At 38.5% G+C, this 24,883-nt stretch overlaps 1 protein-coding gene across 1 annotated transcript in view; it reads left to right on the plus strand.

Moving 5' to 3' along the window:
* Positions 1–24,883, plus strand: part of phactr3b (phosphatase and actin regulator 3b) — a 46,874-nt gene that overhangs the window by 20,437 nt on the left and 1,554 nt on the right. The window contains exons 6-12 of the mRNA XM_067387593.1: positions 188–394; positions 508–703; positions 1,397–1,584; positions 4,633–4,786; positions 21,606–21,661; positions 23,493–23,554; positions 24,075–24,215. Of these exons, the coding sequence (XP_067243694.1) occupies positions 188–394; positions 508–703; positions 1,397–1,584; positions 4,633–4,786; positions 21,606–21,661; positions 23,493–23,554; positions 24,075–24,215 (1,004 nt within the window). The remainder of the gene's footprint in view (positions 1–187; positions 395–507; positions 704–1,396; positions 1,585–4,632; positions 4,787–21,605; positions 21,662–23,492; positions 23,555–24,074; positions 24,216–24,883) is intronic.

A 24,883-nucleotide genomic window follows, 5' to 3' on the forward strand; every position in this document is an offset into this window, starting at 1 on the left:
GCTGACTTTAACAATTATAAATAAATATTTGATTTGATAAGGATGCATGGTATATTTTTGTGAATATGAGTGTGTAAATGATGACAGATGACAGATCTGTTGTCTTGAGAGAATGAGCAGCACTGAATGAGCACTAGGTGGCGACAGAGATCACAGAACGCCCATTTCTGGCCTGATCTCTTTTCAGCTCGAGACACCACAGAGATGACGGAAACAGAAGGGGACCTCGGGCAAAGTGAGGATGAGGATAGGCCCTCTGTAGAGGCCAGTGTCGGGCCCCCCGAGGCCCCCGAGGGCCGTGAGGAGAAGAAGGAGGAGCCACCGCTCAGAGAAGTCCACACTCCTCCTGCCAAGCCTCCTGTGAAGCTGCTTACTAGACTGGGCAGTCTGGACAGTCAGTGCCAATTTATCCACTGCATGTATAAATGTTTTCTAGATTAGTCCAGAGGAGTGTAACCACGAAACAAAATGACAAAAGTGAAATCTTTTCTTCTTCTCGTCCATTAGGTACCCACTCCAATCATATCCGGCCTGCTCCAGCCACACTGCCCCGCAACTTCACCCTCCCCAAAGATGCCCTGAGGGGCAGGATCTCCACCCCCACCGGCTCGCCTCACCTGGGCGTCCTGCACCCTCAGCTGCCCCCTAGCTGCATCATAGAGGAACTGCACCGCGCGCTGGCCTCCAAACACCGGCAGGACGGGTGAGCGGCTCAGTGGGACACTTCTTCAGTGATCATTCTGTCATCATTTACAAAAAGAACCATATAAAACCGTTCACATGAATTGTGTGAGATTTTAATGTTTTGAAAGAGTCTCTTCTGCTCACTAAAGCTGCATTTATTTGATTATAAATACAGTAAAAACTGTGAAATATTATTACAATTTATAATAACTGTTTTCTATCTGAATATATTTTAAAATGTAATTTATACTTGTGATGCAAAGCTGAATTTCCAGCATCATTTCTCAAATCCATTATACATTGCTTTTTTCAGAATGATATTGTTTCAAAAGAACAGCATTTATTCAAAACAGAAATCTTTTGCAACAAAGTCTTTACTGTCACTTTTGACCAATTTAAAGCATCCTCACTGAATAAAATATTAATTTCTTTTTTAACTATAACAACAACAATTCTGAATGGCATTGTTTGTGTTGTTTTTCAACCATGTCATTTACACTTTTGGTCAATTAAAAATGGCTTCTTTAAATGCATCACATGTTTGACAGCGACTGACTGCCAAACACATCGTTCTCTTGTATCACATGTTTTGGTGAATGTTCTTGTAGTTTGACCCTCAGATGAGACAGACTCAGAGTCCGTCAGGGAGTTCAGATGCATCATCTTCCCTTTTCAACAATTCCTTTACATGCACTTCCTTGCTTTCCCGTAGTTTCCACGGTAAGGAGATCCGTAGTTCACCCAGACGGCGCTCAGATGGACGTCTGTCCCGCGCCGCCAGCACTGAGAATGAGCCGAGCGGAGAGATGGAGAAGAAAGAGGCAGAAGAGAACAAGGAGAACATGCGTCTGGACGAATACTTCAGCGACCCCGACAGCTGGAACGAGTCCGTCATCTCCGGTGGGTTTCTCACACACGGCTGTGACATGAGAATTATTATTTAGATGAACTGTTTCACAAAGCTGCAAAGTATCTGTTTAATGATGAAAATAATACAGATTATCATTATTACTGCTGATTAATTTGAACTGAGATCAGTGTTATTTTAGTATTATTTATATACTTACTATTATAGTATTATTAATATTTTAAATTAGCTTTTATTTCATATTTATGTTTAGGGTTAGGGTTTATCGAGCCGGGACATCATTCACTATCTTCCCCTCATTCATGTTTTAAAGTTAGACATCAACCTTCTTAGTGTTCCTCAATATATTCATATAAACAATATGAAAAAAAAAATATATATATAATAAAGAATGTCTGTTTTCTAATAATTCTAATTCTTTGTGTGTGTATTGTATAATAGTGCAAGTATATTTTTTTCTGCTCAATAATTGAATCTCTGATGACTCAATAAGTGCAGTTCAGCTTCACTCCTGAAGGTGGCAGTGTCTGATACACAATGATGGCGTGATGCTTCAAATGAATGCAGGCAGAAAACAAAAGGACACACGAGTGTCATCAGAAATACCTGAAACAGTTCCTAACGCAGTCAGATATCACTGTCACTGATGGTGGATCTGAAGATGCTGTCAGACCAAAATATTGACTTTGAAGATGTTGAAAATGATAGTTTTAATAAATGTACTGAGAAATGAGCTCTGACGAGGACAGTGATGATGGGAAAAAACATCTGCTCAAATGTAACCCTTCCAAGATCGAAATATGCTTCATTTTATTCTTCTGTAAAGGTTATTAAGATATCAGGAGAGTTTTATGCTCTCGCTGCAGCAGTGGTGTATAAAGTACTCGAAAACCATACTTGAGTAAAAGTATAGATATCTTGCCAGAAAATGACTTTGGTAGAAGTTAAAGTAACTGTTTAGAATGTTACTTGAGTAAAAGTTTTAAAGTGTGTGATATTTTTTGTACTTAAGTATGAAAAGTATTTTTTTGATATTAAATGTACTTAAGTATTGAAAGTAAAAGTACAAGTAAATGTAAAATACAAAAGGAGCAAAAAAAAAAAAAAAAAAAAAAAATTTTTATATACACAGTTTGAGCAGCAAGATTGTGTTCAGTTTTAACTCTCTTACATTTTGTTTCTTTAAATTGGCTAAAGGTTTATTGTAATTTTTATACATAAAAAATACTAATATATTAATTATACATTGATGATTCGTTCATGTTAATTTATAGTGCATTATAACTAATGCAAGAGACAACTTTAAAATGTTAAAATGTAAATAATGAAATTAAAAATGAACAATACTTTTATTAACCTTATTTAATGTTACAAATGTATTCTTATTGTAAAATGTTACTATTTCATATAAATCCAAAGTCATGCTTAAAAATTACCATCTTTACAAACAAAGGCATAGCATGGGTCTATTATATATGTACTTTCACACATTATTTGGCTCTATTTTAGAAAAATTGATGATTATCTAATCAAAATATGTGTTACAGTGCCGATAAAAACTGAAATTGAATAGGCTACATTTCTGATTTGTTAAGCTTCTGTCGCTGTATGAGAATACAGTTTAAATATGCAACTTCGCCGGATAATGAAGGCATAACAGCGAACAAATTGTTATAAACTAATGCAAATGAATGGTAACAATCGTGGCATACAGTTGTTGTTTTGTCACATTGTTTTAACCGCTTGAGGTTACTACTAATGTCAGCCTCGACGACAAACATACTGTATTGTATAACATACCGTTTTGTTGTCCGTTTTAAATCGTTTTGAAGTGACCCGCTCTGTGCAGCCTCACATCACGTGTCAAAAGAAACCATACGAGGCATCAGTGATAGTTTTTATTTCGCCTCTAGAGGCCGCTCTCGTAATGTCTCGTAATGACAGCGCACTCTTCTCAGCCGCTCCAGCAATGGACTCAACCCGGAAAATTAAACCAGCCGCGGTTGTGCGAGCACTTGTTTGCACATGCTTGCAGTCTGTGTTCTTCCGACTTTATTTTGTAGTAAGTAACGAAAATGCTTTGGGAAAATGTATCGGAGTAAAAGTATATCATTTATTTAGGAAATGTAGTGGAGTAAAAGTAAAAGTTGACAGAAATATAAAAACTCAAGTAAAGTACAGATTCTCCCAAAAAATACTTAAGTACTGTAACAAAGTATTATTACTCCGTTACATTACACCACTGCGCTGCAGTTAGAGATCCATCCGTGTTAGATACAGATCTGGGTCACTAAAGACCCGAATGTGTAATAATGATTGACAAAACATTCACACATTTAAGGGTTAAACAAACAAGCACTACTCACAAAATTTAAGTATTTTTTGTATTTTATTTCACAAATTGGTCTCTGAGTGGCTGTGAATAATGTTGGGTTTGTTGCGTTCACAAACGAAGAGGCTTTTCTTCCTCTAGACTGGATTGGTCAGCAACATCTGGTGTCCTACTTCTGATGCTCTCTGTCATGATGAGAAAGAGACACAAACAGAAGGAACTCTGGGACTGAACGAAACAGGGCATGAAAAAGTCATGAAAACAAACAGCAAATTTGGATGAGCGAGATGTGTGGTGACATTTGATGGGGGAAATGATGAAAACATTGAAATAAAGACTCCTTTGTCTTTTTATAGTGTATTCTAAACACAGTGAAATACTAAAATAACATGTTTACAGATTGACTGGACATTACACACAAATATATTGTTCACAAGTGATATTTACCTTGATTTTTCTTCACATATCTCATATCTCCGGCTCTTCACTGACTCTGATAAACAAAAACTGTATTAGGAGAAAAATTAGTGGTTGTAGTGGAAATGACACGATATTGTAAAGAAGTTTGACACAGTCATAAAAACTGCTATACATCAATTTCATACAGTGAATATTGAAATTATTTATGTTATTTTATTAAAATCAGCCTCAGGCATGAGTGTGTGTGTAACTGACCCGTTTGTGCAGATTTCTCCATCATTAATGATCCTGTGCACGTGTGTGTGTGTGTGTGTGTGTGTGTGTGCAGGTACACTTCCACGACGGATAAGGAAAGAGCTTCTGGCGGTGAAGCTGCGTAACAGGCCCAGTAAACAGGAGCTGGAGGACAGGAACATCTTCCCCGTGCGCAGCGATCAGGAGCGGCAGGAGATCCGCCAGCAGATTGAAATGAAGCTCGCCAAGTGAGTCTCTTTACTCCATTGAGCTGAGTTTCAAAGAAAAAGTTTGGGGTCAGTTTGATTGTTTATATTATTTCTTATATTCAGCAAAGATGCATTCATTTATTTTAAAAGTGACAGTTTGGAATGTTATAAAAGACTATATTTCTAATAAATGCTGTTCTTTTGAACTTTCTATTCATCAAATAATAAAAAGTATCACAGTTTCCACAAAAATCTGAACTGGGATCAACACTGATAATAATCATAAATGTTTCTTGATCATCAAATCATCATATCAGAATGATTTCTGAAGGATCATGTGACACTGAAGACTGGAGTAATGATGCTGAAAATTCAGGAATAAATTACACTTTACTATATATTCACATAGAAAACAGCTGATTTACATTTGCATAATATTTCACTGTTTTTACTGTATTTTTGAGACATTTTAAGAATCTTACTGACCCCAAACTTTTGAATGGTAGCGTTCTAATGTCAGTAATGAAGTACATGTAGTTCTCAGCAGCGGCTTTACTTCAGGACCCTGATTTACTCTGAACATTGAGCACAAGCTCAGGCTGAGAAACACTCGTTTCAAAGATGGTCGGTGAAATTTAAAGAGGGTTGGTTAATAACGACTTTATCAAGACTTAAGGAGTGTTCAGCCTTCAGCTTAATGTGTGTGTGTGTGTGTGTGTGTGTGTGTGTGTGTGTGTGTGTGTGTGTGTGTGTGTGTGTGTGTGTGTGTGTGTGTGTGTGCTTTTGTTTATATTACATTGTGGGGACCAAATGTCCCCATGATGTAATATAAACCTGAGTTCACCTACATCGTGGGGACCAGCCAGCGGTCCCCACAATGTAAATGGGTTTATAAATCATATAGAATGAGTTTTTGTGAAAAAGTAAAAGTTTGCACAGTTTCCTGTGAGGGTTAGGTTTAGGGGTAGGGGCAGGGTAGGGGGATAGAATGTACAGTTTGTTCAGTGTAAAATGCATTGAAGTCTATGGAAAGTCCCCACAATTCACAAAAACAAACATGTGTGTGTGTGTGTGTGTGTGTGTGTGTGTGTGTGTGTGTGTGTGTGTGTGTGTGTGTGTGTGTGTGTGTGTGTGTCTACAGCACATATTAACTGCACTTCAGCCAGTAGGGGGAGTTATGACATTTTTTCTGTTTCTGTGTAACTCAGATGAATAAAGTGATCATCAGACTAATATCAGCAGGCCTGTTTTTCTATGTTGTATGTGGGCATGGAAAACCCCTGATTTTTGTGTCAGTTTTGGGTTTGTGGGATTTTGGGGTGTGTTTTGGATCTCTGTCCTGCTGGAATATCCAACCAACATAACATGAATCCCTTCAAAGTTGTCTTGGGGCCTCTGAATGAAAGCTGTCCGTGCCAAACCCCTGTAGTGTTGTGTTCAGAAAGTTTTGGACTCGTTCGACTAAACAACCCAGTTCCACTGGAAGTTCAAGTGAATTTCTGTAGGTGCGTGAGTTTATTTGATGACATGAAAAGCTTTTTTTTATGGAAACCCTCCTGAAGCAGAGGTGATTATATATAGATAGTGTCTAACGGTGGAGGTTTGACCAACTAACATCTGCAGTTCTTCAGCTGTGATCCTTACAGATTTTTTAACTGTTATTTTGGTGGTGTGAAAAATGATCTATTAATAGATTTGTTGAAATGAATCAAAATCAGACATGGGGTGGATCTCACAAAACGGTTTTGATATTTTAGGTTGTCAGAGGTTTGCAGAGAGAAGGATCCAGATAAACCTTTTTGTGTCCGTCTCTACGGAGAGCTTTTAGGGTAGCCAGATGTCCTGTTTTTCTGGGGAAATGCAGCACTACCCAATGCAGAACAGGACATCTGCTCACCGTAAGTGGTTTGAAAGCCATTTCATGAGAGGAAAAACACACACCTGCCCATCCTTACAAAACTAATTCATGTTTGTGTTGCAGTGGCATTTTCCCTTTTCTCTCATTTCCTGTTTTCTTCTCACATAGATGGCTTCCTGTGTTTTTTATTGTGGTTGCATAATTCAAGCGTCCTCATGAGACGGACTTGATTGTCATTTATGTTTCTTGCTGAAGTTACTCAAGTCATTAGCTGGTTATGCCTCCTCAGTGACTGACTGGGTAATAAACAGGTGTGGGCTCGGCTCCTCCTCAGCTGTGATTATCAGAGAACTAATCAAATATTAATGGAGAACATTGTGTGTGTAATCCCAGTGGTTGTAAATAACTGGAGAGTTGCTGGAGTAAGAAGAACGGAGCCGAGCGATCGAGAGAATGAGGCTTCGTAAGCAACTGCTTGTGTAAAGGGAAGCTTTACTGTCTCGTCTGATTAACCCAACAAACATCTCCTGAGCTTCACAGTATAAACTAGATTTTAGTGGTTTCTGAAGAAAATGTGGTTGCAGGTGATCACCTAAGCTCAAAGTATACTTTGGTGTGCGAAAAAAAAGATGTCTTGATATTTTCTGTGATTTTGTTGATAACGATAGTTAGTTTTTGTGCTGGTTTTGAGGTGCTCAGACGCTGCATCTGAAGTGGGTTTCAGGTGTATTTACACAGACGGTTTAATGCAGCTTGAATGCATTTACAGTTGTGTAAATAATGCCATAAGATTTTTATACGGACATACTACATACGCCATGTTGTCACTGTCATGTGACCTACAGCATCAGTTGCCTCGCTCCAGTGGCCTCATGGGATAGTAAGTGTCCATCATGTGCTCACTTCAGAATATTGCTGAAAGCAGAAGGTAATCGGGCGAGTTCAGACATACTACTCGGCTCATGCTGTTACGCAGTATGGAAAGGGCATATTCTTAATGAGTGAGTCATTCATTCAAACTATTCCTTCTAAAGGCTGTTTTTATTCGTTTATTGAATCATTCATTAAACTGATTTGTTAAAACCGCAGATTTATTCAGAGACACCAAACAGTTCTGCTGTGGTTTCATTTGAAAGTTGACAAAGTAAAGCAAAAAGAAAAATTGACAATATTTTGTCTAAAATGTGACTCAAAGTCATAACTCTATACTGTAGGTGTTTCCCAATTGACACACTTGCGTATTAATCTATGATGTTTTGTAGTATAAATAGTGTGTGTGTTCATCCTAAAAATTACAAATAGAAAAAGTACAGTTTATATACTCGGATGATGCACTTAATTAACCGAACAAACGAAGTGTGGAACGACGGACACTTGGACTGTCACAGCTTTAATCATGTAGCAGAGGGGGCGGGGCTTCAGACACCGGTGACGAATGACAAAATAACCTCACACACTACACGGTTGACTACATATAAAATCCAAAATAATTTTTTATTTTTTTTTTTTATATAAAATCAATATAACATTAACAAATATGCTGATATTTGGGAAAAACGGCACCCTTGCTCATGTGATATTGCTTAACTATTTAATTTGGTATAAATTAACGGGTGAAAAAATATTTCATTTTCATGGCATTCTAACGGCATTAAAATAGGTTACGTCACGCAGTAAAAGCATGTTCTCTCAAGCTGTGCTTTTGTTTGTTTTTTGCAAAGCAAGTGACGTGCTATAGGCTAATGTCAGCTCACACATCGTTAAAAAGATAATTATGATTTCATCTTACATATTGCTCACCCCTACTCACACCATTGGTTGACATGTCAGAGTAATATTCAGAAAAAGTCAAATCACTGCTCCAGAGTCAGTGCTGAAGCTCAGAGTCTCACGTTCACAGATCAGAGATCTCACCTTCCTCTGACATTCCCGCTCCCGCTATGTTTCCACGTGAGAGCTTTCGGCCTCATGCCGCAGGATGCCACAATTCACTTTCTACGTAAACACACCCTCAATAGTTCACACCTTTGTGACAGATTTATCAGCAATAAGAAGGATGTTTATTAAAAGTTACAAGATAATAATAATAATACAGTTGTAAGTTTGGCTGCTTAAGTAAAGTAGCAGCACAGCTCTCCTCATCAGGACACGCGATTTGAAGAATCATTCATGAGATAAACGCTGAAGTTTAATGTGTTACAGGTTTGTTCAAAACACTGCCGTTGCAAGAACCACCATTAAATACAGCTCTTAAAGAGATGGATCACCCAAAAATGAAAATTCTCTCATCATTCACTCCCCCTCATGCCATCCCTGATGCATATCGTTCTTCAGATAAACACAAATGAAGATTTTTTAATAATCCGTCTGTGAGTCCATATGATGCACACTGTAAAAAATGTGCTTTTAACAGTAAAATATTGTAAAAGCGCTACGGGAAAAAAATGTAAATAGGTTAACAGTATACTGGAATAAACTGTAAAAGCTCTTACCAGACATTTTATGTAATTTTCACAGTATTTTCACAAATTTTTACAATTTTTATAAGTAAAAAAGACCAAATCAATGTATAATTTACAGTCAAAAACTGTAAACTGATATTCCCACAATTCCCTGTGTGACACTCCACATTTGAAAGTATTATGTTTAAATAATCATGTTTCTTAATAGTTTTTGTTATCAGTTATGTACATTAGGGGTTTATGTTACATCTTCTGTTGTTTAATGAATGTTTATTGCGTTATGTATGTGGTGTGTGTTATGATGAGGGTGTTGTGTGTGAATGACTATATATTAGTATATACTTCAGCTCGTGGAAAAGCTACTTGTGATGAACTCTGATTCTTCGTGTGGATTTCTCTTTCACCACCTGCATTATTGGTGGTTGTCAGTATATTTTAAAGGTACAAAGTAGTAGTAGTGTGCATTGTTGAATTTATTGGTTTACATTCAAAATTTCTTGTTTGTAAATTACAGTTTTCAACCACAGCTGCCAAAATTATTTTGTAAAAAACTACAGAATTTTTTTTACAGTGCAAGTGAATGTGTGCATGAAAACCCCGTGCAGCGACCGTGACCCCAGTGGAGGAATCAATGTCTTCTGAAGCCAAAATATAAATCAGTGCTTCTGGTCTTCTGTCATGTGAGCGTTCATGAGGAACGTCTGCTTCTGTGTTGCTTCTCACGCAAACTTCACTTCGCACTTACAGCATGTTAACAGTGAGCCGGAAGTGATGGTTTATATTTTTAAGCAGTTTAAATCATTAGTATTTTTTTACACATACCTATCATCCGGCTTCAGAAGACATTGATGGATCCACCGGGGTCGTGTGGATTACCGTCATGATCGCTGCTCGCGGTTTTTCAGGCATCAGTCGAGCCTCAGCCGTTCAGTGGCATTATATGAATTATTATCCTAAAAATCTTCACTTGTGTTTATCTGAAGAAAGAAAGTAATTTACATCAGGGATGGCATGAGGGTGAGTGAATGATGAGAGAGTTTTTGGGTGAATCTCTTCAAGAGGTGGTGACATTATCAATGTTTCAGCTAAATTTGTCTCAATCAGCTCCCAGTTTCAGTAGTTAGTGCACTGATCAGGGACTCGACCGTTTCAATCACAGAATCACTGCACTGACACGTCCGCTCCCTAAAAACTCCCACAATGCTCTGTGAAAACCAGGGAATATCGATGCTCACTATGTTCCCTTAACAAAGTTCTGAAGCGCCAAACACAAATCACTGAGCAAACTCACTACATAATGACACGCGAAAGATGTTTTTAAAAATACAAACCATTTTATATTTCAACATCTCTAGACAGGCAAAGAACATATTCTAGCTAAAATTTATCACTTACTGTATTTATGGCTGAAATGTTGCACGTATATGTAACAAGCAAAGTATTTATCATACTCTACTTTAAATAACATTAAAACATGATATATCAATTCTACTGTGGTTCATAAATACGGTGTAAAGGACGATGTTGTGTCATTAGTGTCCCAGAGTCCTTACTGTCCTCACACAAAACTCCCGATCACGGGATCATATGGAAATGACTGGATTTCACCCACAAGTGTCACTGAGCAAGAGTGAATGTGAATGTGACCGCACCTTTAGTGACACAATGTGAGATCAGAAGATGTTGTGGGAAATTCAGTGATGAGCTGAAGTCTGGACGTTCAGAAAGCCTTTATGAGCAGGGTTAGGCTGAAGGGTTACTCTGTGTCGTGTTGTTACAGGTGTAAGTGTACAGTGAGGCCCTGTGGAGTGTGTGTGTGTGTGTGTGTGAGGTGCTGACGGTCTCTCGGATGGGGAACTCACACAAACAGCTTATGTAAGGCTCCACTGGACTCACTTACGCAACCGAGCGCGAAGATCGATGCCGGACACAATGTGGATGAACTTTATTGAGGTGATAAGAGAAACTGATCCCAGGTCAGATCTTTCCTCAGGGAGTTACATATCACTGTGTGTGTGTGTGTGTGTGTGTGTGAACTTCATCACTGTACAGAAATCAGCACATGATGGGTGTCAGATGATGTTTTTGCGGGCGTGAGGTGGGACTGCACTGCAAAACTGATGCTCTTCCTCAGTGTTTCCGGCACAAATATATAAACATTCATAAATCAAGATACATTTACTGGAGAAGAGAAATGACTGAAGATATTAAGACGTGTTTACTGAAAACAAATGATCGAAATGAAGTGAGTTTTTGATTAAAACAAGAACAAATAAATGCCAATTGAGTCAAAAAAATAATCTTGTTTTCTCTTCGGATTAAAGGGCTAGTTCCTCCAAAACTAAAAATTCTGTCATTAATTACTCTCCCTCATGCCGTTTCACACCCGTAAGACCTTTGTTCTTCTTCAGAACACAAATTAAGATATTTTTGATGAAATCCGATGGCTCAGTGAAACTTCGGAGCGTTATGAGTCTTTTGTGTCGAATCATGACTCGGATCGCGTGTCAAACTGCTGAAATCACGTGACTTTGGCGCACACTGAACACACAGGTTCATAACGCTCTGAAGCTTCCTGAAGCAGTGTTTTGAAATCGGCCATCACTAAATAAGTCATTATTTAGTTTTTTTGGTGCACCAAAAATATTCTCGTGGCTTTATAATATTAATATTGAACCACTGTACTCACATGAACTGATTTAAATATGTTTTTAGTACATTAATGGATCTTGAGAGAGGAAATGTCATTGCTCAGGCCTCACTGAGCCATCGGATTTCATCAAAAATATCTTAATTTGTGTTCTGAAGATGAATGAAGGTCTTACGGGTGTGGAACAACATGAGGGTGAGTAATTAATGACATTATTTTCATTTTTGGGTGAACTAACCCTTTAACTGTATTTTTCTGAATCCACTGGCAGATATTTGTTTAGATATTTCTATTGGAAAACAAGACAATCTTTTCTCGCAGTTTAGAGGGGTTTCTTTCCGCAATTCCCTCAACTAGTTTTTCTGATTAAATGTAAGTGATGTCAGTGGTTGTTAGTTTGTCAACAAACTGTATGATTTGAAGTAACATTCATCTGGACTGTGCGTGACGAGTAATGTGCCAAAGTTTTAAGTTAAGTCTGAAAAGCACTATATGATTTTTGCCCATATTTTTCTCAGAGCCAGTCTGCATCTTATCAGAAAATCAGACAGAATTTTATTTTATCAGAATTTTATTTTGCATTTTATCATAAAATCACATAATGATAGACACCGACTCATGTTTGAGATCCTCCGACTGGAGAGAATCACAGTCTGAAGAGAAACAATCGGTTTGATTTTAGCACACAGTTTTCATTTATCACGAGAGACGTTTGTTGGGTTTGGAATGACTTGAAAAGACATTAGTTTGTGATCCTCAGTCACTTACTGTTTGATGCCTAGCTTTAAAATCTGTTCTGATCATCGTGTAGAGAACTGCAGCTTTGAGGTGAAGCCCTGTCACTTTAAGCATGAACATTAGCAATAGTGAACGGATAATAAGAAACTGGTAAAAATAATTAATATCACCAGGGGTCAGCTAAATGCAACTTAAATTTATTATAATTTGAATCATTAATGAACCAACAGTGTTATTATGAAAATCTAGCTTTTATATGCTGGGTCGGTTGGAGATCGCTGGATCTGTAAACACTGTCCTAGATCAATGTTTTGCACAGAAACACATGGAGATTCTTGCATGACCAGATATGAAGGGAAATTTATGAAGGTATTTAATTACTCCAAGGTCTTATGGGAAGAAACTGAAGAAACCCGTGTGAAATAGAAGAATGAGGCATCATGCGCTCAGCAGCGAGTCGGGGTAACGTGATCTGTCCGTGTGCGGTGTGTAAACACAGGTGTGGATCTCCCGCTCGCAGCGACAGCAGGAGGACGACACACATCAGCTCTTTTGTCCAGCGCTGGGAAATCATCTTTAACAAGAGAGACTGGTCAACAGAAAACTGATGCCGTGTGTTTCAGCAGAACCCTCTCATGCGGCTCTGACCAGTTTGCTCTAGTACCAAGAGGTTATTTCTGAAAAGTTGTTTAATAGCTTGTGAGACTTAATGGAGTTGCCTTGAACTATCAATCATTTGTTCATGCTGAGAGCTTCATATTGAGAATTGTGGTATTTTTGCAAATCTGAACACAGAAAGTCTCTAAGAGACGTGTAAAACACAAAGTCTTTGTTTTCTCGATCATTGCTGTCTAGTTGAGATAATAAACAGATGTCATTTTCGAGTATGCATTGATACAGCACCAAATGACAATTCATATATTAACCTATTATTGTAACCTATTATCGTGTGTGTGAAAACAACCCTGTCAATGAATCTTTGGTTATGATTGAAGCACAGTGCAGATTAAATGATACAGGCCATCAAAATGTACACAACACAATGAAAAAACAGGTCCTGTTAAATGTACAGCAATTTTTTGTAATCATTGTGGTATGTCGGAAAATTTGTTTACTTTCCATGCAAAAACACCATTTTCTAGGCAAATATGTAGATATTCTTATAGATTATAGCTGTAGTTAGTGGTATTTTCCTCTCTCTGTTAATGCTGCATTATTAACATCTGCTGAAGTAGACAGAATTGTGTTAGTGTTTCCTAGCATCAGTAATTATTAAAAAGACCTATTTATAGAGATACCAAATAAATAGCAAGCGTATATCCATATGAACTAACTAAAATTAAATTGAAAATAGAAATATAAAAATAAATTCTAATTCAAAATATTCATAAAAACTGTAAGCGTATTGAGTTGAGTGCACATTTGGTTTACAGTCGCAGCAAAATTGCATTGAGAACTCAAATTTTTGTCCGTATTTGTGCTGGTACATTATTTGATCTGTGTGTTCATTTAATTAGACGTTCTGATAGTAAATGGCGTATGCATGATCTGCTGTTGAAGCTAGGAGTACGTTTTGTTGTTTTACTGTACCAACCTTATGTAAGTGTAGCCTTTAGGAAACAAACCTGGTCAAAGTCTGGTCATTCAGATCAACTGACACGATCTTCTCGTTCTCTGTTGTATAATTTCTTTGTGTGTGTGTTCTTGTGTAACACTGTTTTCTGCACATCAGCATCTGAATTGTGCCAGACTGCAGAGCAGTGGGTTGGTCGGGAAGGGGGATTCCTCTCCGATGCTATTTTTAACCTGCTGCATTGTCAGTCGCACTGAAGAACTGCAGCAGGACTCCTGATCAATCCTCTACGTCACTGTTGCTACCTCCAGGAGGGAAGAGATTGCGTTCGGTCCCCCGCAGCCCCCCGTACCGCCACTTTCCAGTCCAATCCTGTCGTAGTGGCCCACTGTTCCTCATCGACCTTGGCTTGCCGTAGCGATCTTACGTCTGGACGGCAGATCCTCGAGCCCCTCCCGGGATGACCTTACTATCAATAGCCCTCTGAAGCAGTGATGCCGGCTCCCCACAGGACTGGAGCTGCGGCTAAATATAGACAGGCGAGCTGCTGAATTATGCATGAGCGTTCATGAGAGCGCAGCCGAGCTCGTGATGAGAGGGAGATGAAGACAGCTCGCTGTTTAGAGTCCGAAGCTGTTGCTTTTGAGGCGACGGCTCGGTGCTAAAATAACAAGACGCCCACTCACAGATGCTCCAGAAACCAGATTTCACCTAGATTTAGGATGCCATCTTTGATGGTCAGCGCTCTATTCTGTTGATACAACAGCTATAAAAATAGGATATGGCGCCAGAATGCTCATTATCATTATTTCTTCACACTTTTCCATATAGCAGCAGTTCATATAAGCAAAGGTTCTGTATGGGTTCTGTTAGGTGCTTCATATCAAACCTGAGAATATAGAAATGAGATCATTTTATGAATTTAGTTTTAATTCTTTTTTTTTATTTTAATTTAATTTTATAAATTGTGCAGATCATAATTATCACTAGAAAATGCTCTGTCAAGCATGAAGGTATTATGCAATAATTTCTCCTTATATAGAACCTTTTTGGCATAAAGAGTCTTTTAAAGTTGGTACAGAAGCCGCTGAAGCTGTGGCGTGTGTTGTGAGCTAATCCAGTAAGAGGTAATCCACACGCACGAGGTGGAGGCAGAGAACCGCCCGATGCCAAGCAGAGCAGCATTGACAAGATAAAGATGTTGGCATCGCTGAATTTGACCGGAAGGTTAAAATGCCGGTTGTTTTCGTCAGTTACGGGCTCGTAGGATTTAGCATTCTGCCCACTTTAAATCAGACACAGAGAAAAGAAGTGCGTAAGTTTATCTGCTTCAAGAACAGTGGCATTATTACATCACTAAACTAATTGTCTGTGTGAGTGCCCCGCAGTATAAACGGCCTTGAAATAACAAAATTGTGTTTAAATAATGACAATACTTTCTTTTTGGGCATACTATTAGAACAAAAAAATGGCGTAAAACAATTTTCCCTTAGAAATTGCTAGTAAATCTCACAACAAGAAACAGCAAGTAACATCGAATTAAACGTGAAATTTGCAGTAGAAAGACTGAAACAGTATTTTCTTGTAAAACTTCTTGTACTCCAATAATCTTTGTTTTATTCAACTTTGTAAATTAATTACAGTGTACATGATATAATGATTGTGAAGATCAAAATAGAGCTGTCTTTTCTTCATGAATGAAACAGAAACCAGAACAAAAATCCTTAGTACAGTCTTATTTCTTGTTTCTCTGGAATCCTGCTTAATTGTGTAACAAACGAGGCAGTCTCAAATCTCCGTATACACGCTTTTTCTTCTTCTTGCATAATTATTTCAACTAAAAAAAATCATGCCTATTTATTATTTATTTCTTAAGCAGTTTAACATCAGATCCTGAAAATGAGTCAAGATGATAGAGCAAACTGTACATTAACCCTTACAAGATCTTATTGTTTAAATTAAATTAATTATTTTAAAAGAGAATGAAAACAGATGTCTTGTCTGTCTCACAGTGAAAGCTGCAGTGCCTCATGAAAACATTACTGTAAACTGATGCCGATGGCACGGATGTCACGTATTGTACAATGCTAGGGAATATATAGTCCCTCCTTCCAGAAAACACCCAAGACTTCAGTGTAAAAACCCGGTCCGATGCTATTTAAAGAAGCAGCCGTTTATAGCCCACATCACGACTCACGACTCGCGGCGGCTCATTACCCTCTCCAGAGCGTTCCGCGGCAGCTGGAGTTGCTAGGCAACAGTGGCCAGTCAATAATGGGGCACTGTAGAGGAGTCTCTCTGAAATATTCATTCCTTAGGAAACCTCTTTACAGTACAAAGCAAAGGCACAAACATTGTGACCAAGTCACACACTGACCAAAGTGCTGTCCTGATTGCTGGACTTCCACAAGCTGTCCTTCATTTCTGTTATTATTATGATACAGTTCACAGTGTTCATGTTTCCCTGTGGATCTGTGAATCATGAGCTCGAGTTGTGTTGTGTTGTGTTGTGATGGCCGGTTTGGAGCAGTTATCAGTTATTGACTGTGTGTTCCTGGCCTGTTTTCTCGGCTAAATTAAGCTCTGCTTCACATCCAGGCAGCGGCCCAATGCTTGATGACTTCATATCTATGAGATATCACAGAGACGCACATGACGCCAGCACCGGATGTGACATCGTCTTTACAACTCCAAAAAAGCCCCGCTCCTGGAATTACATGCTGCCATCCAACAGTGAAAGCGCTATATTTACATCTGAATACACGTGCTAATTAAGTCATCTGAGGCACAATACCATACACAACCAGAGCCCACATTCACAGCCTTCCAGATCTTCACATCCTTTCAAATCTTTTGTCCTGATTCAAAAAATACCCTCTTTACTTTCCCAATATTCATATTGCAGACGATTCATTGGTTCACATTATTTCAAAAAGTACGAGTCTACAGAAGTGTAAAAACTCATGGCAACACTTTACAGTAAGGCTTACAGTAGTTACTGCTTTGACTAACATTAACCAACGATGATCAGTACATTGTTTAAAGAGGCTTAATCTGTCTTTAGTGTGTGATGTTGCTGTTTGAGCAGGAAAAGTTCCAGTTCTTCTCTATTTCAGTGTTTCTGAACTCCATCCTGAGTTTCTTCACAATATTCCTCATTTAAATAATTAATGCGCAGAATAAAGGGGCGGGGCCTGGTTGAGTTAGTTAGTAGTGTGTTGAAACTGACGGTTATGGTAAGGGGCGGGACATTTCCCAAACACCAATAGCAGCACACCACTCCAGCCGACCAATCAGAGCACATTGTGTTTTTCAGAAGGAGGGGCTTCATAGAGACAGGAACTAAACAGAGCGTTACTGACAGACTGGGAAGAGAGGAGCTGCAACAATGGAGAATATGAGGAAAATAATCAACATTCAAGCAGGAAAACCTGCTCTAGTAGTTTTGAAATTATTATTATCTAAGATCTTTTAGAATTAATTTTCATTGTTAGTTTGTATGAACTAATGCTCACAAATTGTACCTTAAAGGGGACATTACACACACAGTTTCTGCCGTCTCAGGTTAATCTTGAGTATCTATAGAGTAGTATAGCATCCGTCTTTAGACTTATCAGATTTATAAAAGACAGATACAGCTGAACCACTTCTTTCCGAAAACAGTCGAGCTCCTGGAGGCGTGCCGTGGGCGGAGCTAAAGAGTCACAAGCAAAATAAACAAATGGACACTTATGGTGGTCAGCTAAAGTATTTAAACACACACAATACACCATCACATTATCCCTGGATAACTTTTGATTCATTAAACATTCGTGTTGTTTACATTATATGCACTTGCGTGACTCAATTTTTTTATGTTAAGAAATTTAAAGTTTAAGTAAGCAGAACTGGCAAATTTAAATTTTGTACTCGTACATTTTAATTACTAAATTTCTTAGTATCTTGAGTATTAACACTTAATTTTAGTATTTATTCTCCCTTTCGAGTGTCATGGTAAAGCATGCTGGGAAACAGAAATCCCAGCCCAGTTTCAGATAAATTTAAGTTTGTCTAAATGAAAGTTCATAAAACTAAAAAAAAAATAATTAAACAATTTAGATTATTTAAAATTTGTCAGTTTCATGAACTCAAAAGAAAAAGAAAGTTCTAAATACTCATAAAAGTTCATTTGATTGAACTAATTTGTTTAATTTGAGTTTGGCCTACTCAAACCAATTAATTATTTTGAGCATTAGGGTTACAGTGAGATGATATATAGTACTACAGTATCTCATACAGCCCCAATCCACCAAGCTGTTTCCAGTGAAAATCTCAGTGTTGGAAAATCAATGGCTGGAAAGAGCCGGGCTGTTATGTGGGCCACAAATAGACAGTTCCTCCAATAGCAGACATTGTTTTAACCCAACAGCAAATCGATTTGTGTTCATTCCCAGCTCTGGCCACATGAGGATACGATCTATTTAGGGAAAGAGCTGAATAGGTCAAAAACAATGCATGAAGCAATTAGTATCTTGTCTGGATTCAATATAAATATGCTTTCTCATTGTATTTATAATGCAGTTGTGGTAAGCCAAGCATCCTTTCTGAAGAGTGGGCCATTTGTGTCAATAAATCCATTTTCTTGTAATAATTAATCATGGAAATGTGCCGTGCCTCATGTGGTGTGTTTGTGAAGTCCATCAGCGGGTGGCGAGCGTTTGAAGCTCGGAGCTCACGCTGATCCGGTCGTGGTCACGGCTCTCCGTCTCATGTGTCGCTCTGTTCTAAAGAGCAGACCTGGGGTCAGCCGGCGATTTGATGAATTATTGAAAGCCAGCTCGGAATAAAATTGCTTTCATGTCTAAGCCTTTATTTATATATATTTACTAAAGTGTACAGTAGAAACAGCATTTTGAATACAGCCTTTCTGTTTGACACCTCGTGGTATGAATGTTTTTTGTCAATCAGAGGAAACATCATTTTAATCAGCTATTGTTGTTATGTTGACTCGAAGGTTTAATGCAGGTAAAATAGTACAATGCAGTCCAAATATAGTTTAAATAAGGTATGATCTGTCTGTCTTACTCATCCCAAACTTCTGAATGGCATATATTTTTGCAAAACGCCAAGCGGAGACTAACTTAAAGATTTCTGACTGATGATGCAAACAGATATCTGAATCAGGGTGATTAATGGATTGAAATGATTCACGGAAGTTCATCAAACTACTCTAAAATCATTTCTGCTATATTGATGTAAACATCAGAGACGATATTAAAACATCTGTTTTAATCTATTTTTTTAAGAAATTACTATTTCAGTCCTTCTACTTCAAAGGTTCACATTTAATTCAATGCGTTACTTGCCGATTCTTTGCTATTACGTGTGAAATTTACTAGCAGTTTCTGAGTGAACATTGTTTCTACACCAATTTTTTCCAGCAGACGCGCGCCAGACTAAGAAACAAGGAATGAAGATTTTTGTTCTTTCGTCTGTCTTGTACATCTCATTTTTAGCAGGCAGTCAGGAATCCAAATGGCACCGGAAGAAGCGCCCTAGAAGTTACATAAACGCTCAAACTATTCTTGAGCATGGATGTAAACTTTTATAATGATCCTTGGCATTCTTGTCCCTCAGGGTGTCCTAGACACACTTGGCTGTCAATCAAAGCCATAATGGCCACCCATGCAGCCAGCGAGTGTCTGAAACTTCCTTCAGCGCGCGGCTCCTCCGCTGGCCGGGCCGGGCGAGGGTCGGGCATTAAGGCACAGCTCAGTAAGCAGTGGCAGCCCGTGAAATCCTGGCCGACTCACAACCCCTCACTGACACTCCCATCGCGGGCTGCTCTTGTAAATGGCTTATCGCTCTGACACATCGCTGGGTCACTTAATATACATCGAGTCCTCATGTTTCATAAGTGGAAGAAGTTTTCTTCAGGAAGCAGCGAGACCTCTTTATGTGTCTGAATAAGCAGGGCGTTTTCTGTGTTATAAAGAACGAAACAGCTTTTGAGATGTTGTATTGTGCTGAAAAATACATTTCTCTGAATAGCCCCAATGACGATTTCATATGCGTTCTCTTAAACACTGTGATATTTCATAAAAAAATAATAATCGTCAGTTATGATTTCATGGGGACTTTAAAGGCTTCGGTGAATATGGTCTCACAGCTGAGCTTCCGGCCTCACGGCTCGGTTTAATCTGCCCACAGATAATATTTCCAGGATTTGGTCCAATCAGGCAGGATTTAAAAATATCCTTCTGTTATTTGGAAGTGCATTTTTTAACAGCAGTTTGTGTTCATGAAGTCAGTCTCAAGCCTGCTGTTTGTGATTCATGGCGTCATGTTCTGCTGTGACAATTAAAGTGGGCGAACGTTCATTACAGAGAAAGCTTCAGCTGTCATGTGGATCCATCGGTGAAACCATAAGCAGTCTCTTAAACAGCCCAGTGACCGTCAGGACTCTCTGCTCTCTGAGCAGCACCATTCAGAACAAGATCAGTCATGTTTCATTCACACACGTGTCAAATCTGTTTTTAACACCATCACAACTCTATATTAGTTCATACCTCTGCAGATGTTTCATGTTTTGAGAGCTCTCTGACCGACATTTAACAAATACAAGTGTGATAATGTGCTAATGCTGATGACATTATTAATTCAACCATTCATTTTGAGACTCAAACAGAGTGTATGCATTGAGTGTATTTTATCAGCTGTCAAACACGTGATCCTTTTGCTGTTCTGGGATTTGCCGTTGGTTCATTTAAGGCTTTATTGAGTCAATCCCGTGAAAGTCATCTTTAGGATTCAGAAGTTTTTGTCATTATAAACATCATAAAACCGCATTATTGCTGAAATAAGCGGAATGATTACATAATTAAACGCATGTTTTCTTATGAGTATGAGAGCCCCGCCCAACACGCACAACACTGACTGTCGGAGTGAATTAAAGCGGCTCTTCAGCATTGAATAAATCACAAATGAATTATTCTAATTTATCGGTCTGTATTTCTCATATGTTCTGCTGAAATCAACGCTATTAAAGCATCTCTCAGAGGAGTGGATGGAGGTTGTGTTTTCCTGACTGCAGCATATTCCTCCAGCGCGCGCACTGAGTGTGCGTGGGAATCTCTCCCGCACGCGCCGCCCCCTTTATAAATGATGCGTAAAGGATCTCCGGGATCACACCACTCTGAGACTTCAGAGAACTCAGGACCAGATGCTCATCTCTGCGTCTTTTTCACTCTTTTCTAGTCCTTTTTAATACAAACCGACTCTTTCTACTTATTTCTTCGTCGATGAGGCTTTCGTGTAGTAAGCGCGCACCCATGAACAAGTGCCGTTCGCTTCCTTCCGAGAAATCAGGGAATTTCAAGCACAGATAATACTAGATGTGGATGTGGAAGAGCTTTAGATATGATGATCCTCGGCGATGTTTAGACGCGAGATTGGACGCAGGGTTCGCCTGTAACATGCGCGGATCGCGGGATCCCCACTGACACTCACGGGAGCGCGCTGCTGATCAGAGACTGTCACAGACACTTTGGAGATTGAGTGAAAATGGTCCAGAACGTGATTTTGGTGTTTTTCCGCAGGAGACTGAGTCAGAGACCAGCAGTGGAGGAGCTGGAGAGCAGAAACATCCTCAAACGTGAGTATCACACCTGTTCTTTTCTTTTGCTTTTTTCTTTTCTTTCCTGGATTTGTCTGTGTTTTTGTTAAATAGTCACAATTTGCAATAATGTTTGTTGCCTGCATGTTTAAATTCATATTTACTATGTTTAAAAGAACATGCATATTCTGATTCACTGTAAAGCAATTCTGTCAGCTTCATGTGATCATGTCTAAATTAAATGGTTGTATTCAACAAAACTGCTGGACTGGATTAGGATACACCACAAAAGTCATTTTTAAGAGTCAGGTCAGGTAGAAATAAATCTCTAAGGTCATGTCTTGTAATGGTCACTTTTAGAAGAAGAAGGTATGAAAGATATGACTGCACATTAGTAATAATAATATTTGCAAGTTGAGTGTGCAGTCATATCTTTTCATACACTTTTTCTTTGACACCATGTTTAATCACATTTCTTCAGTTTATTTAAACAGTCCTCCAGTGTGACAAGTGAATTTGAGCTACAAATATTCCATCTAAGTCTAATGAACAGCGTGAGGTTATATCGTTTTTATGACCAGATCAGATTGCAGTTGTATTTTCGCTGGGAACAGAGAGATTTTAGGTGTAAATCTGTGATTACAGGTCATTACACGAGTCTGGATGGAGCTCAACTTCATTTAATTGCTTTATAATGCCTTATAATACCTTTTTTAAGGTTTATTTAAATAATTAGTGATCTCTATAAGAAAAGAAAAAAACTTTGAGTAGCTATTTTCTGTTTAGGCTTTTCTTCATTAGTGTAAATGGAATTTTACCAAATGTGTGTTTAGTTCTTCTGATGGTGTGTTCAGTCCTCAGCACACTCGTTTATTGCAGCTGTCTGCTGACTCTACACACACGCACACACACACACACACACGCACACACACACACACGCACACACGCACACACACGCACACACACACACACACACACACACACACGCACACACACACACACACACACACGCACACACACACACACACACACACTCTCAGAGAACTGTGATTTGAGACAATGTTGCAAGGTTGGAGGGGGTGTGGCTGTAGAGCTTCTGTAGCTCCGCCCCTCTCAGCACGGTTTGTATTTCCACAGCATGAAACCACTCGTTTTGAAATATTCCCGTTGTACTGACATTAGTTGGCATCCGCTTCCAACATTACAACACTCATGATAACTTTCATTAACTCTACAATAAGTAAATCCAGCTAATTACTCTTCGACAGTGATGCCATAGAAATATACAGAGCTGCCGCAAATATGGATGTTCAAATACAAAATTCTCATTTCTCTGGTGCATAAGGTCTATAACCTCTGTTTTTAAAAATAACCATGTATTTCTTAGTGTGAAGAACATTTTAATAGTCTAAAGAATCTTTTTCCACTATGAGAATGATGTTAAAGCTTCTTCAAGTGCCGTTATTTGTCAAAGCAAGGACGAGCGACCATCAGAGTGTCTGAGAGAACTGGAACATTAAGTGCGTTTTCAGAAGTGGTTTATCGAGTTTAATCATTCTGGATCGACACGTGCGTCCCGTTAAATCCTCCGCAGCACAGATTCGGATAATCCACAGAGGGAGATGTAAGAGAACAATGTTATCCTGTGAAAGAATAAAGCCTGTTAAAGAAAGGCCGTAATCTGCTGTCGAGGCTCTTCAGGACAGCTGCCAACAGATGTTCACGAGTTTGATATGGAACCCAGACACAAAAATAAGAATATTGGTTTAAGTCAATTTAGAAAAATATATACTGACGTTTAGGCCTAATGAAGAGAAATGAATATCTTAAAGAAAGTGCTGAAGATCTGTGTGTTTTTGTGGATTTGCAGAGAGGAATGACCAGACCGAGCAAGAGGAGAGGAGGGAAATCAAGCAAAGACTGAACAGAAAGGTGTGTGGATCTCATCCTGAATCCGGACAGACACATGTGCGCACTGGCCCTGTCCCAAATGAAGCGCTTCAGCAAGACCGTAGGGTGTCCCAGTTGTCATTTTAGGTTTCAGAAGGGTGTTTGCCTATAATCACCCTATAAAAATAATATTTTTAAGAATATTATTGATAATGATTGGACAAGATTACAATTCTTAAGAGAACAATCCCAAATACCTCCACTCTGCCAAAGCTGAAGTTAATGGAAAAGCTTTGATTGACGTATATTAAAGCATTAAACGAAGCCCCGTCTGTGAAACTCAACCTGAGAGGCTTTGTAGAAACAGAAGCATAAATAATTGTATTTATTACTGATATCAGGAATGACCTGAATCAGAATAGCTAGTTATTTTGCAGCGTAATGGAGTTCATCCTGAGTCTTTTATTGTCATCACAACAGACTGAAGTAGAGTTTATCTTTTGTTAAAAGTGTTCGTTAAAGCAGTTGTTTGACTGAAGCTCTCTCTCTCTCGTCTGTCCAGCTCAACCAGCGGCCCACTGTCGACGAGCTGCGGGACAGAAAGATCCTGATCCGTTTCAGTGATTATGTGGAAGTGGCCAAAGCTCAGGATTACGACAGGAGAGCAGACAAGCCCTGGACGAGACTGTCGGCCGCAGATAAGGTGTGTGTGTGTGTGTGTGTGTTTGGACTCACAGGCGCCCCCTACAGGACACCACACACAAGACCAGCGCTCTCAGTGATGCATTTGATGTTATATAAAATACTACACTGTAAAAAACGTCTATTTCAACTTGAAAACTTAAGTTGCTGGTTGTACTTGATGGTAAAAGTCATTTCAACTTAAATTATATAAAACTGACTTGAAAAAAACAAAACGATTTGAATCTTGTATCGCTATGACTTACAGATCTTATCTTTTTTTTACAGTGTAGGTTTTATGGATCTACAATATTTTAATATCATGTTATAGCAGATCAGTATAAAATGATAAATAAATGAAAAAGTATTTGATAAAAAAAATCATGGGTGGAAATCTGTGGATTTCTACAGAAAGTATTAATATATACAGTGTGTTAAACAGTTCCACACAGCATTATCAAATTACTTAATAAAAGTAAATAAGCCAAAATAAGTTTAAAAGTTTAATACTTCTATTCATCAAGGATGCAATAAACTGATCGAAAGTGACAGTAAAGACATTTATAATGTTAAAAAAGATTATATTTCAGATAAATGCTGTTCTTCTGAACTTTCTGTTCATCAAAGAATCCTGAAAGATAAAATGTATCACAGTTTCCACAGAAATTTGAAGCAACACAACTGTTTCCA

Source organism: Chanodichthys erythropterus, chromosome 6, assembly GCF_024489055.1.
Source record: "Chanodichthys erythropterus isolate Z2021 chromosome 6, ASM2448905v1, whole genome shotgun sequence".
In the NCBI taxonomy this organism is placed as follows: domain Eukaryota; kingdom Metazoa; phylum Chordata; class Actinopteri; order Cypriniformes; family Xenocyprididae; genus Chanodichthys; species Chanodichthys erythropterus.